The sequence below is a fragment of the Notolabrus celidotus genome, chromosome 13 (genome assembly GCF_009762535.1).
Source record: "Notolabrus celidotus isolate fNotCel1 chromosome 13, fNotCel1.pri, whole genome shotgun sequence".
Classification (NCBI taxonomy): domain Eukaryota; kingdom Metazoa; phylum Chordata; class Actinopteri; order Labriformes; family Labridae; genus Notolabrus; species Notolabrus celidotus.
In genome coordinates, this window is record NC_048284.1 from 27,083,774 (window position 1) to 27,101,313 (window position 17,540).

General features: G+C 38.7%; 2 protein-coding genes across 3 annotated transcripts; one reads left to right on the top strand and one right to left on the bottom strand.

Annotated features, from left to right (window-relative positions):
• Positions 1–381: 381 nt before the first annotated feature.
• Positions 382–10,114, bottom strand: ints9 (integrator complex subunit 9). Of its 2 annotated transcripts, XM_034699427.1 has the most exons (18): positions 9,880–10,114; positions 8,111–8,308; positions 7,559–7,686; positions 7,390–7,450; positions 7,143–7,205; positions 6,660–6,799; positions 6,296–6,382; positions 5,870–5,990; positions 5,580–5,714; positions 5,365–5,476; positions 4,686–4,866; positions 3,967–4,027; positions 3,467–3,638; positions 3,238–3,362; positions 1,971–2,138; positions 1,607–1,705; positions 1,349–1,486; positions 382–766 (listed from the first exon to the last, which is right to left on the bottom strand). In XM_034699427.1, exons 2-18 carry the CDS (start codon positions 8,117–8,119, stop codon positions 590–592), a joined length of 1,977 nt encoding a protein of 658 aa, XP_034555318.1. In that variant the 5' UTR covers positions 8,120–8,308; positions 9,880–10,114; the 3' UTR covers positions 382–589. The 2 variants fall into 2 exon arrangements, with proteins under 2 accessions (XP_034555318.1, XP_034555319.1); XM_034699428.1 differs by lacking the exon at positions 8,111–8,308 and having other exon boundaries at positions 9,880–9,999.
• Positions 9,454–17,494, top strand: pla2g7 (phospholipase A2, group VII (platelet-activating factor acetylhydrolase, plasma)). Its single transcript, XM_034699429.1, has 11 exons — positions 9,454–10,153; positions 11,578–11,705; positions 12,230–12,380; positions 12,765–12,858; positions 12,962–13,030; positions 13,992–14,163; positions 14,518–14,631; positions 15,940–16,031; positions 16,160–16,330; positions 16,417–16,565; positions 16,679–17,494. The coding sequence occupies exons 1-11, from the start codon at positions 10,096–10,098 to the stop codon at positions 16,777–16,779; spliced, it is 1,299 nt and encodes a 432-aa protein (XP_034555320.1). The 5' UTR covers positions 9,454–10,095; the 3' UTR covers positions 16,780–17,494.
• Positions 17,495–17,540: the final 46 nt, after the last annotated feature.

Genomic DNA, 17,540 nt, shown 5'->3' on the forward strand with positions numbered 1-17,540 from the left:
ACAGCAGCAGGACGTCTACAGCATCTGAGGAACCTTTGAGACAAGGGAGCTCAGGGACTCCAGAAAGGTCTATGGTTAGTAACTTTAATGGGACAGGAAGAGGTAAAGTAAGTGATGGGGGGGGGTACTGGTGGGTTAGTGCACCAGTTAACCTGGCAGTCTAAGCCTATAGCAGCATAACTAAGAGCCAAGTTGGATAATATTTTTGATATTGGATTGATAAATTGAATTATAAATGACAGTTAATCTTAAACATGTTGTACCATGTTTCGTATTAACCTAACAAGCTTATGATTGATCATCTGTTGTCATATTTTCATCTCACTATATTACTGTTTTCTTTATTTAGTAGTATCCCTGTTAAAAGATTCACACATTACATTTTGACGCATTTGAAAAATCTTTTAATACAAAATACTATTTTACAAAACACAACGTGTCGTGAAAGTAAATCCACTGTAACTGCTTCAAATGTAAAACACATCTGTGGTGTGGACAGTCCATACGTTGTTTCCTCCATCCCCTCTGACCTCCCAACAAACTGAAAACTCTTAGATCTATCAGTAATGAGACTCAAAGCAGAGTCAGGTCAGAGTTTCTGCAGGAAGCGGAGCACCAGGTCTCGCAGCGTGGTGCGCAGCGGCTCGTTGTTGTCGCAGACAATGTGTGTACCGTCCTCCTCCAGCTGGATCAGCGTGTCCTCCGCCTGCAGGTGGAGAATGTGTCCGTCTGCTGTCTCCTCCACTTTGATTTCTGTGATGCCATGCTGCAGGGAGAAGAAGATGGACAGTTTTAAGATTTATGTTTTCTTTGTATCATCCGACAATGGATGCAACAATGCCAAAGGTAGTGTGCAGAGATAGGTATCAGCCATATTGAGCAGTCAGATTGTAGATTGAACGCTCCCCTGTTCACCCCTCCTGTTGATGAAGCGACAGGTAGCTTTCAAGGACAAGAAGCTCCTGTGATGCATGATAAGTATGATCCTCCATTTGCTAATTTTTACCATCGAAAAACTGCTTTAGTATGAATTATTTTGTGCATAACTACTCCATCTTCCCACCGGTGCATTCCCTGTGTCCTCACTAAATACAAAAACATGTTTGTTACTAGTTTGTCAGTTCTGTGCTGTGACAGAATTAGTATTTCACAATTGATCTAGTATGCTGGGGCATGATGTTGCATTTTCAATTTAAAATCTCTTAGGTTTGTTTCTTTTTGTTCTAGAGTCCCTGGCTTCTGCAACAACAACTACTAATCCCATCACTGTTGGGATTTGTCAAGGGACAAAGTACAATAATATTCCAAGGACCGGCTGTCTGTTTTTTACTGTCTGCTGGTTTCATACCTTTTGCAACGTGCTGAGGAAGGCTTCTAGCGGCACAGCTCCACTCAGCAGAGGTTTGGGGGCCTGCACCACTGGAGGCTCCTCGATCACCCGCTTCCTCTTCTTGCTGGGGGCCACTGGAGGAGGTTTGGGTATTGACTGGTAACACAGAGAGGAAAAACTTTCATTTGTGTAAAAGACAAAGAGTTGTTTCTATGTCTACCAATTAATCTCTGTGCTGCATATTCATATGAATATGTTGGATGGACATATGCTCACCTGCAGCGTGTGTTTGTTGTCTTTGGAGTGCACCACCGCAGAAAGTGTGGCCAAGGAGATGCCAGGTTTGACCTCAGAGAGCACCAGGGAGTTGGCCAGCTAGAAACAGAAAAAGGTGACTTAAAGACTTGAAAAGTGGCGACCTGTTCTCCTTCATGCAGTTCTCCATTTAATTCTGACATCTTTTTGTTTTCATTCATTTATCATTGTCTCAGCTATAGCACCTGTTTCCAAAGGTACAGATATTATCTTTTATCCAGCACTGTCAGCTCAACCTACTGAGTTCCTTTTAACCAGACAAGATCAAGATAATTTCACACCCATGAGTTCAAGCTGCCACAGTCACTGTTCTGATTCCTCTCACCTCGGGTAGTATGTAGACACGTTCATAGCGGCGTCTGAACGGCAGGTTAAGCACAGAGCAGCGTCTGTAGGGCATAGGAGGGGGCTGCAGCTCCAGCATCAGATCTGAGCGGTGGGACTGACTCACTGGGGGCTGTGTGTACTGCTCTGGACACACCACATGGAGGGGCTGCAGTCAGGGAAGAAAGCAGACAGGGGACAACTTGTGGCGGCTGAAACAGTCCTTTGATATAGATCATGATGATATGGATCACTTGATATAGATAATGATGATATGGTTAAGATACAACAGCTGTTACATATGTTTGCATCAACCTATTATAAAAGCAAAATACCAAATAGCCGTTTGTGCCAATAGTCAATTGAAATTCTTAGAATTGAGATCCAATCACACAGCAGGGTCCAATCTAAGTCTTAGATTTCAGGATGATAAAAACTGTTAGCGCCTCCTGTGGACGACGATGTACATCTCATCACTCTGCTTTTGTCCTGTGCATACCAAGGCAGTATTTCTAACAAAGAGACATTCTGCTCTCGTTTAACAGTCAGTTCTATCACTGATTGTGAACATTGGATGTTAAAAATGTAAAAGAAGGCTGTTTCTTCAGTGTGCTGTCAATCATCTGGTCAGACACTTTCCCTCTCACAGTGGTTACAGACATAATAATAATATGGAAATATTCAATCATGTTGCTGCTATTACCATTTTCCTTTGTAGGTCATTAAGAAGAATCACTTTTTATTTCAATGTCTTTAACTAGTTAAAAACTCCTCATAGAGGCTTTAACTCAAGTCTTGACACTTGATTGTTTAAGACATTTTGATGATGAAACCACTGAAGAATCAGAGGGACGACTGACTCACTTCAAATTAAACCTTTAACTTGCTTCTGAAGCATTTTAATGTATTTTGTTAACTCCCTCCTGTTCTGCTCTGAATGCTGGTCAGAGGATTTTTCTCATCTTGTGAGGCCGGCCCTTCAGCTTGTAAAATGTTCCCACTCTCCAGTCATACCCACAGGACTGATGCTGACTAAGCTATTATTTTCTTGTTCCACACTTCTGCTCTGGCAGTGTTGCATGTTAACAAAAAGTCCAAAGGGGCAGTTATTTCTAAACTGGACATTTCCTCACCCTGTCACTCCCACAGCTCCAGATTTCATGTCGGTGCAATTTTGTAAACTAAATGTACAATCAAGAAGTTTAAACTCTGTATTTAAGGAATGTTAACTTAAAAGAAGTGTTATGATCGAGAAGTCTGGGCCCCACCTGTACTTCCTTGAGCAGCTTTGACACTTGGTGGAAGTTGAGCCGTGTGTCGATGGGACAGTAGACACACTTCATAGCCAAAGGCTGGTACGGAGCCAAAGCATCAAGGTAAGAGAAATCCGGCTCTGGAGGTAAATAAGAAAATTCAAATTTACTATAAAAAGCAAAACAAATCCATATTTTCATTTACTTCTTGTGTATGACACGAACGTCCTGCTGATAAAGTGACCTGTAAAGATGATGGTGTTCATGCTGGATTTGCCCCACAGTTCCATGAAGTGAACCACGTCCCCGAAGCGCAGAGAGGGGTGACCAGTGAAGACCACACACGGCTGCCTGAAGTCACTGCTGAAGTCTCCGTGAATACTCGGGTAGTGCTTCAGCTTGTTGGTTTGGATCAACTGAAACAAAGACACAGACATCGGAAGAGTTCAATCTACATGAATGACTTTTAAAAACAAAGCAGTGAAAACAAGTTCTACAACTTAGTAGTTAAAATCTGTTACGCTGATAACAGAGACTAAAATGTAAGAAATTATTCCTTCATGTGAAGTGCAATACCAAGGCCGTACTTATTAACATATTCTGAATGTACTTGCGTACCTCCTGATATTGCAAAACTCAGGAATTTTTTCAACGCTCTATGAGTGACATGCAAGCAGGCATTGAGGATTCACAATCTGTGATGATCTCTGGAATACAGCTTTGTTGTTCAATAGCAGGACTCACCTCTGCGTGAGGAAATGGAGGCTCTGGAAGATAAACCTTTGATTGCTTGTTGTGACAGAGCCTGAAATTTAAGGAAAATAGAAAAGTCAATTTAATCATAAAATCCCAAAGTGACCCTCAAAAACAAAACAAGCTGGCTGAGAGCAAGAATGGTTTCAGGTGACTTCAAGCGATCAGCAACACTCCTAATAAGGACTGTTTACATTTTTGGCTATATCTTTGTACCTTTAAACGAGCATAATAATCAAGTGAAAAAAATAAATAGTCTCTATACTTTTACTATTAACAATAACAATGTAACCATAAATCTGTATGAACTGTTGTTTCTCTACATCCATTTCTCTCTTTCAGCACTTCCCTCTATCCCTCTTTCCAACGGTCTCAGTAGATGTCTGTTCAACATGAGTCTGGTTCTGCACAAGGTTTCTGCCTGTTAAGGAAGTTTGTCCTTTCCACTGTAACTTGCTAAATGCTGCACAGTGCTCCACTCATGGGGGATTAAGATGAGAGTGAATCTTATCCTGATTCCTGATGTTGTACAGTTTAGACCTGCTCTGTTTACAGTAGTACAGTTTACATAACATTTGTTGTGAATTGATGTTATATAAATAAAGATTGATTGATTAAAATACTTCCTTTTGTTACATTTTGAAGGGTAGACACAGCAACAGTATGCACAGAGGCCACTTCAGCTTAAAAGTTGACACACAGCTACTCACCACTCAGCAAAGATCTGGGAGAACTCCAATGAGCTGTTGGCGACGGGTGAGATGAAGTAGAAGGGTATGGTGCCAAGATTGGCGCTATCGATGAACTGGTACAGACACTCCAGCAGGTCATAAATCACCCCTGAGGAATAGCAGGGCACGAGCACATTGCCTCCTGCTCGAATCGTCATCGCTATTGAGAGAGAAGAGCGATACATTAAAGATTCAGACACTTATAATTAAAGTGCTTTGATGGAAATAAAATTCTCCAATGAAGTCGAAGGGCACATGCCAAATAATCATAATAATAACAATAATAATAATAATAATAATAATAATAATACATTTTATTTAAATAGCGCTTTTCACAGAACTCAAACACACTTCACAAATAGTACACAATAAAAGAAACAAATTAGAAACACAGTGGATATAAAAACATTAACAGTTAAAAGCAGTTCTGAAGAGGTGTGTTTTGAGGTGGGATTTGAATGTTTGTAGGTTGGTGGAGTTGCGTATGTGTTTGGGGAGGGAGTTCCAGAGGGCGGGGGCGGCAATGGAGTAAGCCTTGTTGCCGCAGGTCATGAAGCATTTATTACATAAGCATCATAAATATAAAAAAAGAAATATCAAACTGAAAAAAATTCAAATCCTACAGTCTTTTTATCCACTCCAGTACATTTGAACCTACCAAGGTTGCTGCAGAATTCTCCCAACATGCCATCTGGGTTGGCTGTGGGCATCTGTGTGAGGCCCGTCAGAATCAGAACATCGCTGTTCTTCAGGGAGCTCTGGTCCATCGGCTGGGAGGAGAGAATACAAGAAACAGTCAAAGATTTGCATCAAATGTTTTATCACTGATGGTTTCCTTGTGTCATTTCATCAGCACCAGATCTGCTGAACTACCTGTGGATGTGTGGTGAGGAGGGATGAACCGGACACATATGAAACCTTCTCGTGATGAGATTGGATGATCCAGTTGGAGCTGCCCAATGAGTAACCAGAGCTTAGAGGGGAGACCTGCACAGCTCCAAACAGCTCCTGGAGAAAGGACGAAATAGAGACACAACTCAAAGATAGAAGCAGGTACAATGATGAATCCTACATTCACCGCTATCTGCTCTGAGATCTGACATCTGTCTATAACTATTAGTGCTCATACGTATGCAGACAAGTAAGCAGAAAAAAGGTCTTACCACTTTCTGCGAATAACCCACAAGCTGCACTTTGCTGAGGGCAGAGTTGACCTCCTGCATACTGTAGCTTCGCTTCCATGTCCAAACATCCACTGCATCTTTCAGTGGACCAGGGAGCATTCTGATGGGATAACAATGTTGTTTATTCAAATCATATATTTCCATATTAATACATCTGTTGAAAGGTGACAGAGTAAAGGGAAGCTGATGATTTAGAGATGCAAATTACAAAGAAAAGCCAGTTAAAGAAAATAAATGGGCATGAACAAAAGTGAAGGACACATCTGTAAAGATTTGGATGATTCATAATTGTGTCTCATACTTTAAAATCAAAATGTAAAATTATCTGCAAACGTAAAATTGTATAGCTTAAGAGAATCAGCCAGATTATTTTTTAATGTCAGTTTTTCCAAACAGATTACTTACCTCTGTATTTCCTTATTCTTCCAGCAGGTGGCAGACTGAGCTTTGGGAACTCTTTCCATGAAGTTCACCAATTCCTCCATCAACAGTCTGAAGAAAATAACAGAAACAATCATCTTTTAATATCTGAAACAACAGACAATGTATTAAATTTATATACATTAATAATAATAATTCAAGTCAGATTTTTATTTTATTTGTAATAGAGATGTTTTAAAAACATAAAATATATCAAATTAGGATTCATTTAGACCTCAAGATTATCTGTACTTACAAAACTGACTACAATTGTGGAAATGTGTTTCATTTGTTCCTTTAAACGTTTTTTAAAGTAAGAGCATGACCATTTGTCCTTTGAATGTCATACCTGCCAATCTGCAAGGTGGGTTCTGTGGCATACACTGTTCCTGTGAAGCCTGTGTGTTCAGTGATATAGGGCAAGGCCATCATACAGTGGTAGTTGGAGATCAGGATGACATCAATGGTCGATAGATCCAGCAGTTCTTTCTGTGGACAACGTATGAACAGATACAGGATGCCAGATTTAGGACAGATGTGCATTATTTGTACAATAAGAGAATTCAAGAACAATATACTTTCAAAAACTGGGTTATGGGAGTAAATGTGGAAGGACTGAACTAGTCAGCTGCCATGAAGTCTAATTAAAACTGATAAACACAGCTATACAAATATTGTTCTTTCAGGTTTTTTTCAATATCAGATTCCTGGCATTGCAGATATATTATTCATTGGAGGCATTGAACTGATCTCTTAAGCCAAAGGGAAAAAATGAACTTTGGCCAAACTTACAAAATAAGTGTTATACATGTGTAGTGGCTGGTTTAACTACCTCAGGGAGACAGAACTCTGGCTGTGAGTCCACAAACACTCTTCCTGCACACTCCTTCAGCTCCTGAAAAGATGGACAGAAATATATCTTTTTTAACTTTTGTCAACCTCTCTACCAAATTTTAAACATTTTTATTTAGCGGATAGAAAGGGAGGTAGTGACATTGTTGATCTAACAATTTAAAAAAAGTATATGTATTAAAACAGGATGAAAGCTCAGCAAATGTTGACAAAAAAGAGTCTGATACCTTTTCTAAGTTTAGCGCTCCATCCTTACCAACCCAGCCAGGCAGCTTGGAGAGTCTAGGGCTGAACATAACATTAATAATTCAACCAAAATCAATAATAAAAACATGTAGAATAATTTAAAAAATAAACATTTAAATGACAGACTTTAAAGTGATGCCTGTGACTCACCTGTGGACGAGGGGAAGGGGTAGGAAGTTGAGGACGGATGTGGTGTCCAGTCCACAGTCCAGCATGATGGTGGTGGATTTGAACTTGAGAACATTGCAAGGCAATGTGGGATGACCAGACAGACAATACTGGAACACGTGGAAATAAAAAAACAAAAGTTTATCTCTGTAACAGCCTTTTACCAATCATACCGTGTTTGACAGATACAGCACAGATAGGATCAACATGACAACAAGAGATCATTTAGTCTGTATGACTGTATAAACGCACAGTCACAGCTGTAATACTGGAACACTTTTAAGAGCAAAATGCTAATTTTTCACACAAGATAGATAGACCATTTGAGTCTATATTAATCTGCATGTACAATCTTTTCCATATCCAAGCTATGAGCTGTCTTCATGTCAGCTCCTGTTGTTGAGATCAGGGCTACGACTTGCTAAGCTAACAAAGTAGCTCAAAGTAAATATAACCTAAAAGACTTATAGAGTCATTATTCAAGTCAGCTGTGGTTGACCTGCTGCTGCACATGCTTACAGCACATTTACTCACCAGTTTCATCCTCAACACAATGTGAGTTCATTAAAGAGTTGTAGGAGGACAGCTTGCTAACATCCCTCTCCTGTGTTTGCTTCTTCTTCTTTTTTAAGATTTTACGGCAGTCTGGTTACCATGCGGCACATTACTGCCCTCCACAGGCCAGTCTTGGTAGTCCTCCAGGGTATCTACGTTGACAAAACAGTGTTCCCGCTGCAGATATAAATCCCAGGACTGTGTTTAATATATGATTGGTTCTCTGGGGCAGTGTAGTAGTAGTTTTTCATCTACGGCGGTGTACATTTTGCTTGTTTTTAGGGAGTCCGCTAGCTTTCTTTAAGTCACTTCTTGCCTGTACCGCCCCCTACAGGACTGGAGTATTTTTTAAAAGGATAGACGATAGCCCTCACAAGTTGCCCAAGCAAGACAGAACAGGAGAGATATTTTACACAAATTTGACAAAAAATCAACGGAAAAATTAAGAACGATGTATCCCATATTCCCTATACCACCCAAAGCAAAAGATACACACTTTAAAATGATGAACACTATTTATCCTTCTAAAGAATTACTCTGTGCACGCTTAGATTTGTGAAAATGAAGTTGAGTCGACAGAACATATTTTCTTCTCATGTCACAGTAAAAACCTTCTGGACTGATATCCATGAATGGTTAAAAGTAAAATTGCATGTACCTTAAATTACTATGGTGGCCCTGAAGGACAAAACAAATTTACAAAAGATGAAACACTTCTACAAAGTTGGAGAGAAATTTACATTTTGGAAAACAAAATTTACATTTAAGAAAACATTTACAAAATCAAAAAACATTTTTACAAGCGGTGAGACAATTTTACAAACGGCTGAACACTTTTACCATTTCTGAAACAAATTTACATTCATTGTTAACAGAAAGGGAATGCACCAAATACCGGAAGTGATCCGGGAGTGATCTCGTGAGGGGTCATTTAGTGTGTTTGGATAGAGAGAAACCAAACGGAGCGACATTTAGTACTTGATCACTTCAGGTTGTTTGTAAAATTGTCTCACCGCTTGTAAATGTGGTTTTTTTTTTATTTTGTAAATTTGTTTTGGCCCTGGTAAAAAGTGTTTTGCTGATGTAATTTTGTTTTATAAAATGTAAAAATGTTTTCCAATATGTAAATGTGTCTCCAACTTTGTAAAAGTGTTTCATCTATTGTAAATTTGTTTGGTCCTTCAGGGCCACCTTAAATTACCAACTGAAGCTGTACTTTTTCTGTATCTTTAACGATTGTTTATGTATGATGCTCTATCTGAATGTACCCATTGTTTGTTATGTACATCTATAATAAAGTTGGGAGAAAAAAAAAAAAAAGAAGTTGCCTAAGCACAGCACAGTGCACAGAGCAACACAGTTGTGTTTGGTAACTACTTTGAAAAGAGTATCTGGATATAAGATATGTATTGAAGAAGATATATGATCGAAACAACAATACATGTTGTCAACAAGTGCATTTCTTAAACCGTACAGACAGTTTTAAAATGCATTTAGGAGGACAGACGAGACGAAGCGACACCTGTACTGTGATTATGATGATATGAGCTTGACTGTAAACCCTTATCCTGTTTGGCATGCAGGTACTAGTTGGATGTTGAGTATGGGGGAAGTCTCAGGGCAGTCTGAGGCGGAGCAAATGATGCAGGAAAGTGGATCGACCACTCACCTCTCCCCACTCAGGATCAGCCCCCACCCATGCTAGCAGTGGGTAGCTAGCAGCAACATTTCCGAGCTGTCATACTCACAGACTGGCCTCACCACTCCTCAGTGACTCATGCTGGGACATTTAACTCTATAAAACCAACGGAACGTGAACATGTTGCGAAACTAATGTCGCAACCTTTGCTTCTACTATACTACTCCAGTTTCCGGTCGGCGTTGTTGTTATCCTATAGTTATGTATGTGTACAAGCTAACAAGGAGATCCAGAGGTTAGCTCGCCTTTGAAGCTGCTGAAGTCGATGCTTGCTCATGGAGGACTCCTACAGGTATTAGTCAAGAGGATTTACGAGAAGACAGGTAGGACCACACTTTACTTCTTCTACCTCTGAACAGTGAGATAACATGGATGTAAAAACAACAAACATGTAGTGTAGTGAAGGGTTGTTGCATAGAAAAGTTAAGCTGGTAAATTTAGTTACATATTTCAAAAAGTTGAGTTTTTTAATCTAACCTTACATAATATCAATGAGGTTTTAGCTGCTCCTGCGTACAATAAGATAAGAGCTATAATCACAAAGCAGCACTCTAAAACAACAAGAGAAACTGCAGATTTGGCTTACAAAAGTCTCTTATAAACTTAGTTAAAGTCCTCACACCAAGGCGAAACAGGTTTAGAATAATTCATTAGTATTTCATGTTGACTTTTTCAGTTTCACTTTAGTTTTAATGAAGTTAATGTTTTTTGGAAAATGCTTACTTTTATTTACTGTTATAATCTCCAGTGTTATATATGTGTATATATCAATTTTTTTTTAATACATTATTGTGTCAATATTTTTCATACATGAGATACATTTCTTACAGGTTCAAACCTTTTTAACACAACATTTTGTTGGAGCTTTTGTGACCCTTCACCCATACATAATCAGAAAATAAATTATATAAAAAGGAGAGGAAAAAAAAGAAAAAAAGAAGGGTATATAATAGTAATTAAAACTAAGATTAAAAAATACATACATTTATAAATAACCCCCCCAAAAAGAGATATAGGCTTCTATATTTTCATATACTAACAGTTGCATAACATTACATGTATCCATATCCTGTCTTGCTTTGAAAGATACCCATCTTTTTTCAAACAACTTTTCATTTTTATTTATTCTATAAGTTACATTTCCATCGACTTGTTAGTGACTAGAGCCAAAAGCGTCAGAAAATATATTGTGTAATAAAAATTCAAAACATCGTATGAGTTTTATAATTTATTCAAATACCAACCAAACATAACCATGACGTGCCAAACCATAAAATATATGTTTTTTGTTATAAAGAGAGTTAAAAAAGAGAAAAAACTAAAGATATTTTCTACATAGTTTAATTTCCTTGAAGTTAATTTATCAAACACACAACTCAGTTTCAGTCATTTTAGGCTCAGCCTTGTTTTTATTTTTTATTTAAATAAAGACTTTTTTTTTTTGACAATTAAATTTTTTTGTAAGTTTTCATAAATGAAAAGAACCTTGTCTCATACATTCATAAAGACATTTTCAATTTTGTTGTTGCTGTGTTGTGAAGTTTTCATTGCAGCTGAATTCATAATCTGCTGACATTTAATGTTCAGTGTCTAAACACAGTATCAGCAGCTTAGTGGTAAAGGAGTACTCTTTTTTTGTCATGTCATGTTGTTCCTCTTATGACTGTCATCCTTGTAAGATCTTTGTAATAGCTTTCAGTCAAGATGACTATGCAGTTTCTAAAAAAGGTGTCTTTGTGTTCAACAGACCAGTGGAGATTCACCCTCGGTTTCTTTGCCATGGGGAATGCCTGCAGTAATCATCTTGGGATCCCTCCAGCAAAGGGTCCCAATCCTGTGGGATGCACCGATTTTATGATGGACCATACTGAACAGGTAAAAGCAGAATGTGGAAAAAGGACACGTTCAGGTTGTATGTCTTTAGAGATGTATTTTGTTTTAGATCTGATGGAATGATACTCGAACGTATTGGATAGTCATAGCAGTGTTTTGTTATGTTTAGTCCTTGAGGAGAACAGCATCAGGGTTAAACTTGAACTTATTTAGTACTCAGTTTCATCAAGGTCTTAAGCAACCGAGTGGAAAAAAAAATCAGACAAATTTATCCTGTAACGTCATTCAATACACCCATAGCTATACATACGCATGTACTTATTATAAAGATGTCTGTTGTGTAACACGTTGATAAATAAATCCACACCCTCTTTGGGTTATTGGTCCCTCGTGCTGTAGTTCAACAAGGACTATAGTTTCAGAGTTCATGAAAGACAAACAGTATCTGTGAATAAACATTCAATCACACACAGCCTGTGGTTGAGATATTTTTGGAAACACAGGTAATCACATAATAAACATTTTGTGCACTGAATGGTTTAAACTGTAATCTGTCTTGTTCTCAGGGCACCTTCTTCCGGCTCTACTACCCCTGTCAAGAGACTGACAAAGCAGAAAAACCAGACTGGGTACCGTGCAGTGAATATTTTAATGGTCTGGCTGACTTCATGAAAATCAACAGGTCTCTCAGTGAAAGGATTTTCAGCTACCTCTTTGGTAATTTGACTTCCATCAGCACTCGGCAGAACTTTCCAGTTTTGTTTTGTGAAACGTTGTTTGCTGTGAAGAAGACTTTCTGTGCCACACGCTGTTTTTAATACGAACAATTATGACATCAACAAGCTTAAAAAATGTTGTCAGTGATCTAAAAATATGATTTAAAATCATTAAACTCTTGTATGTTTTTCTCCTGAAAGTCGTAGTCATGCAGTGGAAATGTAAGGCATTAACAGTTACCAAAAACAAAACTCTGAGGATTATTCATCAGTTGTATAAAGTCACAATGGTTTACGGTAAAATAGGAAAAATGTGAAGAAAAAAAAACAAATTTACATTGGGCATTTTGAAGTTTTTGCTTTAATCATTTGTGTTTTTTTTCAGGGTCATTCAAGATCCCAGCCTACTTGGATGTTCCATTTAAATCAACTGGGAAGTGTCCTGTAGTTATCTTCTCCCATGGTCTTGGAGCCTTTAGGTATGCACAGTAATAAGTCCACACTCCTGACAGTATTGACCCTTTGTGAATCTTATGAGTCTCTGTGAAATGTGTCATTGACGTCTCCCTGATGTTTTTCTAGGACTTTGTATTCAGCTATATGTGCGGAGCTGGCCTCTCAGGGCTTCATTGTGGCATCAGTGGAGCACAGGTATGAGTACAAGATTTATAAGTTAATGTTTAGCTCTTGTGGTTTTTCAGCAGGTTTGATTTGATTCAGGACAAGGGGAGGTTCTTATTGTACCTAGATCAGGGTTGGCTGTATGGCAGTGTTTGAATAGACTTGAGGCTGTAAGTAATCATGTATTATATCTTAAGCTTATAGAACAAAGATACCTTACGTTTATTTCAAGGTAAACATTGTGTGTACCCTGAAAGATTAGAAACCAATGCCACGTGTTGGCTGGAGGAAATTCTAGTTCAACGTTAGCCAAGCATACAATACAGGAGGGCTGTCCCTCCTGCTGTCTGTTTATCTGTGGAGTAGGTATGGAAAGGGTGTTTGGACAATAGTACAAACCAGGTCATCACATTTCTTTTCAGTATAGAGACAAGGGGACCATATGGAGATGAGCAGAATGCCCACAGTTATTCTATCACAAAGTGGATTGAAGTGGTATTCCACTGAGTCTGAGCCACCAGTTCAAGCCTGAACAGCATGTGAGCGTGTTGTGACATGTTTGAAAGCTGTGACACAGGACAGACTTTGTTTCACACGCCGCAGTGCTGGTCAGAGGTCAGTCCAGCTGCTCAGCTGGTTGTGTTTTTGTTGCACTGCCAAGTGAGATGGCTCAGTCTCCGAACGCGTACAAAACAAAGCCTCATAAACAAAGCTGAAGCTGGAGGTGTCAGCTAAACCATGCAGTTATAGAATTATTGATCTAAAATCACTTGATGGTGTTTTTTTGCTCAAAAGAGGATGTAATGTCATGCTAATCCAATAATGCCACACAATATAAAAGAAGTTCATTCTTCATCTTTATTTAATTATTTTATCTCGTGACTCACATTAAGAGGAAATTATCAAACAAATAAAATTATTAAAAAGCCTGCCCTATGTGTCTGACTTCTTGTCATTTTTCATATTGTGTGTTTGTTTGATTCACATACAGAGACCAGTCAGCGTCCGCTACGTTTTATTATCGTGAGAAGGCAGAATCTGAGCAGGCGGATGACAATGTGCCCAAAACATCGGCCTCAGCTCCGCACAACCTGGTGAAAGAGTGGATGTACTACAGAACTCTGAAGCACGGAGAGACTGAGTTTCCTCTCCGAAATAAACAGGTGAGAAGCATTAAGCATTGGCGGAAGTTGCAGAATGGAGTTCAGTCACGTGTGAAAGGTAGAGGTGGAGACACTCGTTTCAAACAATGTGGGTGTTGATTTACAGCAGCTGCATTGCAACACATCTGAACATAGTCTCACTAACCAACATGCTGCATTGTGTTCAAATCAAACCACATCCTTGTTTCTTCATGGTCACGTGATCTTTTTGTCTCCCTCATACATTCATTTTTAATGCTCTCATCATTCTGAAATACTTCTCTTCAATAAATTGACACTGTATTTTAAAAGTTTGGATTTCTGAAAGTATTCCTTTACCTCCTTTCAGTTAACTCTGTTGTTTTTTTTTTACAGGTGAAGCAGAGGGCAGATGAATGCATCCGGGCTCTGGACAAACTCATTGAAATGAACTCAGGGATACCAGTGCAAAATGTTTTACAAACAAAGTTTGACTGGACAACATTGGAGGTAACTTTGTCATTACTTTTTAGTTTTGGTTAAGGTTCAGATATTAGACTTTTGTAATTAAAGCTAGCAAACCAGGCAGCAGCTTGAAAGATTTAGTTTCAGAGGAAATGAAAACGTGGAATTCCTCTTAAGAATAAGCCATGTCACCAAGCGACTTAGTCCTATTTAGATGTTCGTTTTCATAGATGGCATGAATGACTATTTTAAAGGTCTTCTTTAACAAATCAAGACAACACCACCAACTTGAGGTCAAAAGATGGTACTGTGGTCAGTTGCCACTATGGAAAAGATTACTTAACTTATAAGACATATTTCTATTTATTTTTAAGACATATTATTATTGTGATTATTATTTATCTTAATTTGTGTTGTTAAGAGGACAGTTACAAACTAGAATGTAAAGCAGAGGCACCAGAAACCTGCTTTCTTTTTAATAGTCAGCAGGTGGCGACTCCACTGGTTGATAAAACAAGTCTAAGGCTGTTTTTGATACCGCCTACTATACTAGCAGTACGTACTGATTTGGCCAAAATTCAGTGTGTAGTATGTAGTATGTGAACAAGAGCAAAATCTGCATTATGCCAAAACTCCCCGGATGTTGTACTGATTCAGGAACATTTCTCAATATGCATCGGACCAGTCTCCCTCACAAACTGTTTCCCACAATGCACAGCGCTTGCGTTCCGGTTCTTCTTTTTTCTTCTTCTTTTTTGACGGAGGCGCTCAGTTTTTAGGTGCTGTGAAAATAATCAGATTCCACATAAACCACTTCTTAACTCTTTAAATCATAAGTGACACTAAAGAAGCAGTTTCATGATCAGCTTGGTCGTTGTTTACTTCCTCCTTTCCGAAACCTGAAATCCAGTGACGCCTGACCCAGCATCCTGCAGAACAGATCCAACAGAACAGACAAACTACAAACTACCTTCAAATGCAATATGCAGTATACACTACTTACTGCATACTACATTCTTAGGTAGTTTGTAACAGGCGGTTTTGAAAACAGCCTAATTGTTTTCCAAGCAGATGAGAGAACAACTGTTCTCAGTTCATTTATTAGCTTAGGAAACTTTCTCTTTGTAGCTTAATGTTGTTAAAGATATTTTAAAGTCCTATGCACCTGTGGTAGGTAGATACACTTCAAAGCAGTGACACTGGCAGGATAAACTTCATTAAATCATGAAGAAAAAATAATAGTTAACTGTAAACCAGGTGAAAGGATGAGGTTGGATATGTTGAGGAGTTGAGGGTGAATATTTTCATAATGTTGTTACTCATTATCTTTTCCTTTTTGTCTCTGGCTGACAGAACTCCATGGATCTTTGTAAAATAGCCGTGATGGGACATTCATTTGGTGGAGCGACAGTGATTGAATCTCTGTGCAAAGAGGTTAAATTCAAGTAGGTGAATTTACATTGTGCACCAGTCGTACTAGATTTGTCTATTCATTGTGGGTTTCTTGAGTTTACATAATCTGATTACCATCATATTTATTTCCTTTGGTTACAACCAAACTCTCTTTGTCCAGGTGTGGTGTCGCTCTGGATGCCTGGATGTTCCCCTTAGATGATGAACTATTTGCACGAGTGAGGCAGCCGATCTTCTTCATCAACTCGGAGAAGTTCCAGTGGGCGGGGAACATCAGCCGCATGAAGAAGCTCGACTCAGCTGTTATTCCAAGAAAGATGATCACTATCAAGTATGACGGACGTGTTTGGTCTGAATTGAGTTTTGTTTATGGTGGGAAATCATATTTCTCTGACTTGTTGTGATGTTGTCCTACAGAGGTACAGTCCACCAGAGCTTCCCAGACTTCACCTTCCTGACTGGCAACTGGATTGGGAAGCTGATGAAGCTGAAGGGAGAGATCGACCCAGAGCTCGCCATAGACCTCAGCAACAAAGCATCACTTGCCTTTCTGCAACGCCATCTCGGTAGGAACATTGAAGCACTAACATATAGCCTATATATCATTGCAGAGTTTAAATGCACATACTCTGTCTGTGATTTGTTCTATCCTAGATATTAAGCTTTCGTGTGTTTGCAGGTCTCAATAAGAACTTTAACCAGTGGGATCCTCTGATCGATGGGCAGGATGATAACCTCATTCAAGGAACGAATGTCACTGTGCTTCAGTCTGCCATCTGAACTGCCTTTAACACAGCAAACGAAACCTGAGGCTCTAGCTTCCCCTCCTACTTGGGAGGCAGTTGGATAGTCTCAACATGTCAGACTAGGCTTACTTGGCATTGGAAGGTACGGAGGATAACACTTTTGGAGTAGCAGTAGAAAGGAAAGATAATCTCTACCTCACCAGCAGGAAAGATGTTTTTTTTTTCTGAACAGATGAAACACTGGGTGGATCAGTGTTTGTCTCATGAGGCCTGAATGTTGCGTACGAGCAGCTGAACACTTCTTCTTTTCACCGTTAGTGAAACTTCACTATTCACTATGACCTTAATGCAATTATTTGACTCTTCTCATTTTGAGTGTACATGAAGCCTATTGAGATCATGTTATTTTGCACAAATGTTTGTCTTCTTGGATTTGAGTTTCCAGCAGAGACAAGTTCCACTAAGGGTGCTGTGTGAGAATGTAATGAGGCCTTGGCTGGCTTTAGGTAGTATTAATGATTTAATATAAAGCTTTTAAATAGCAAACATCCATCCTGATTAGATAGATTACTTGAATGAGCCGGTCAGTTTAATTTGAAGAAATTCAAAGCTTAAAAATTTCACATGCCATAATTCAGTTTTATACATTCTGTGTGACTGACGGCTTTCTACTTTTATATATTTTTCAGTGTAAATATGTGACATTTATACACAACATATATCCAATAAATCTGGTTCATATGGGTACACATTGTTGCCAGCTTATTTTCCATCTTATAAACATGTTTACATGGT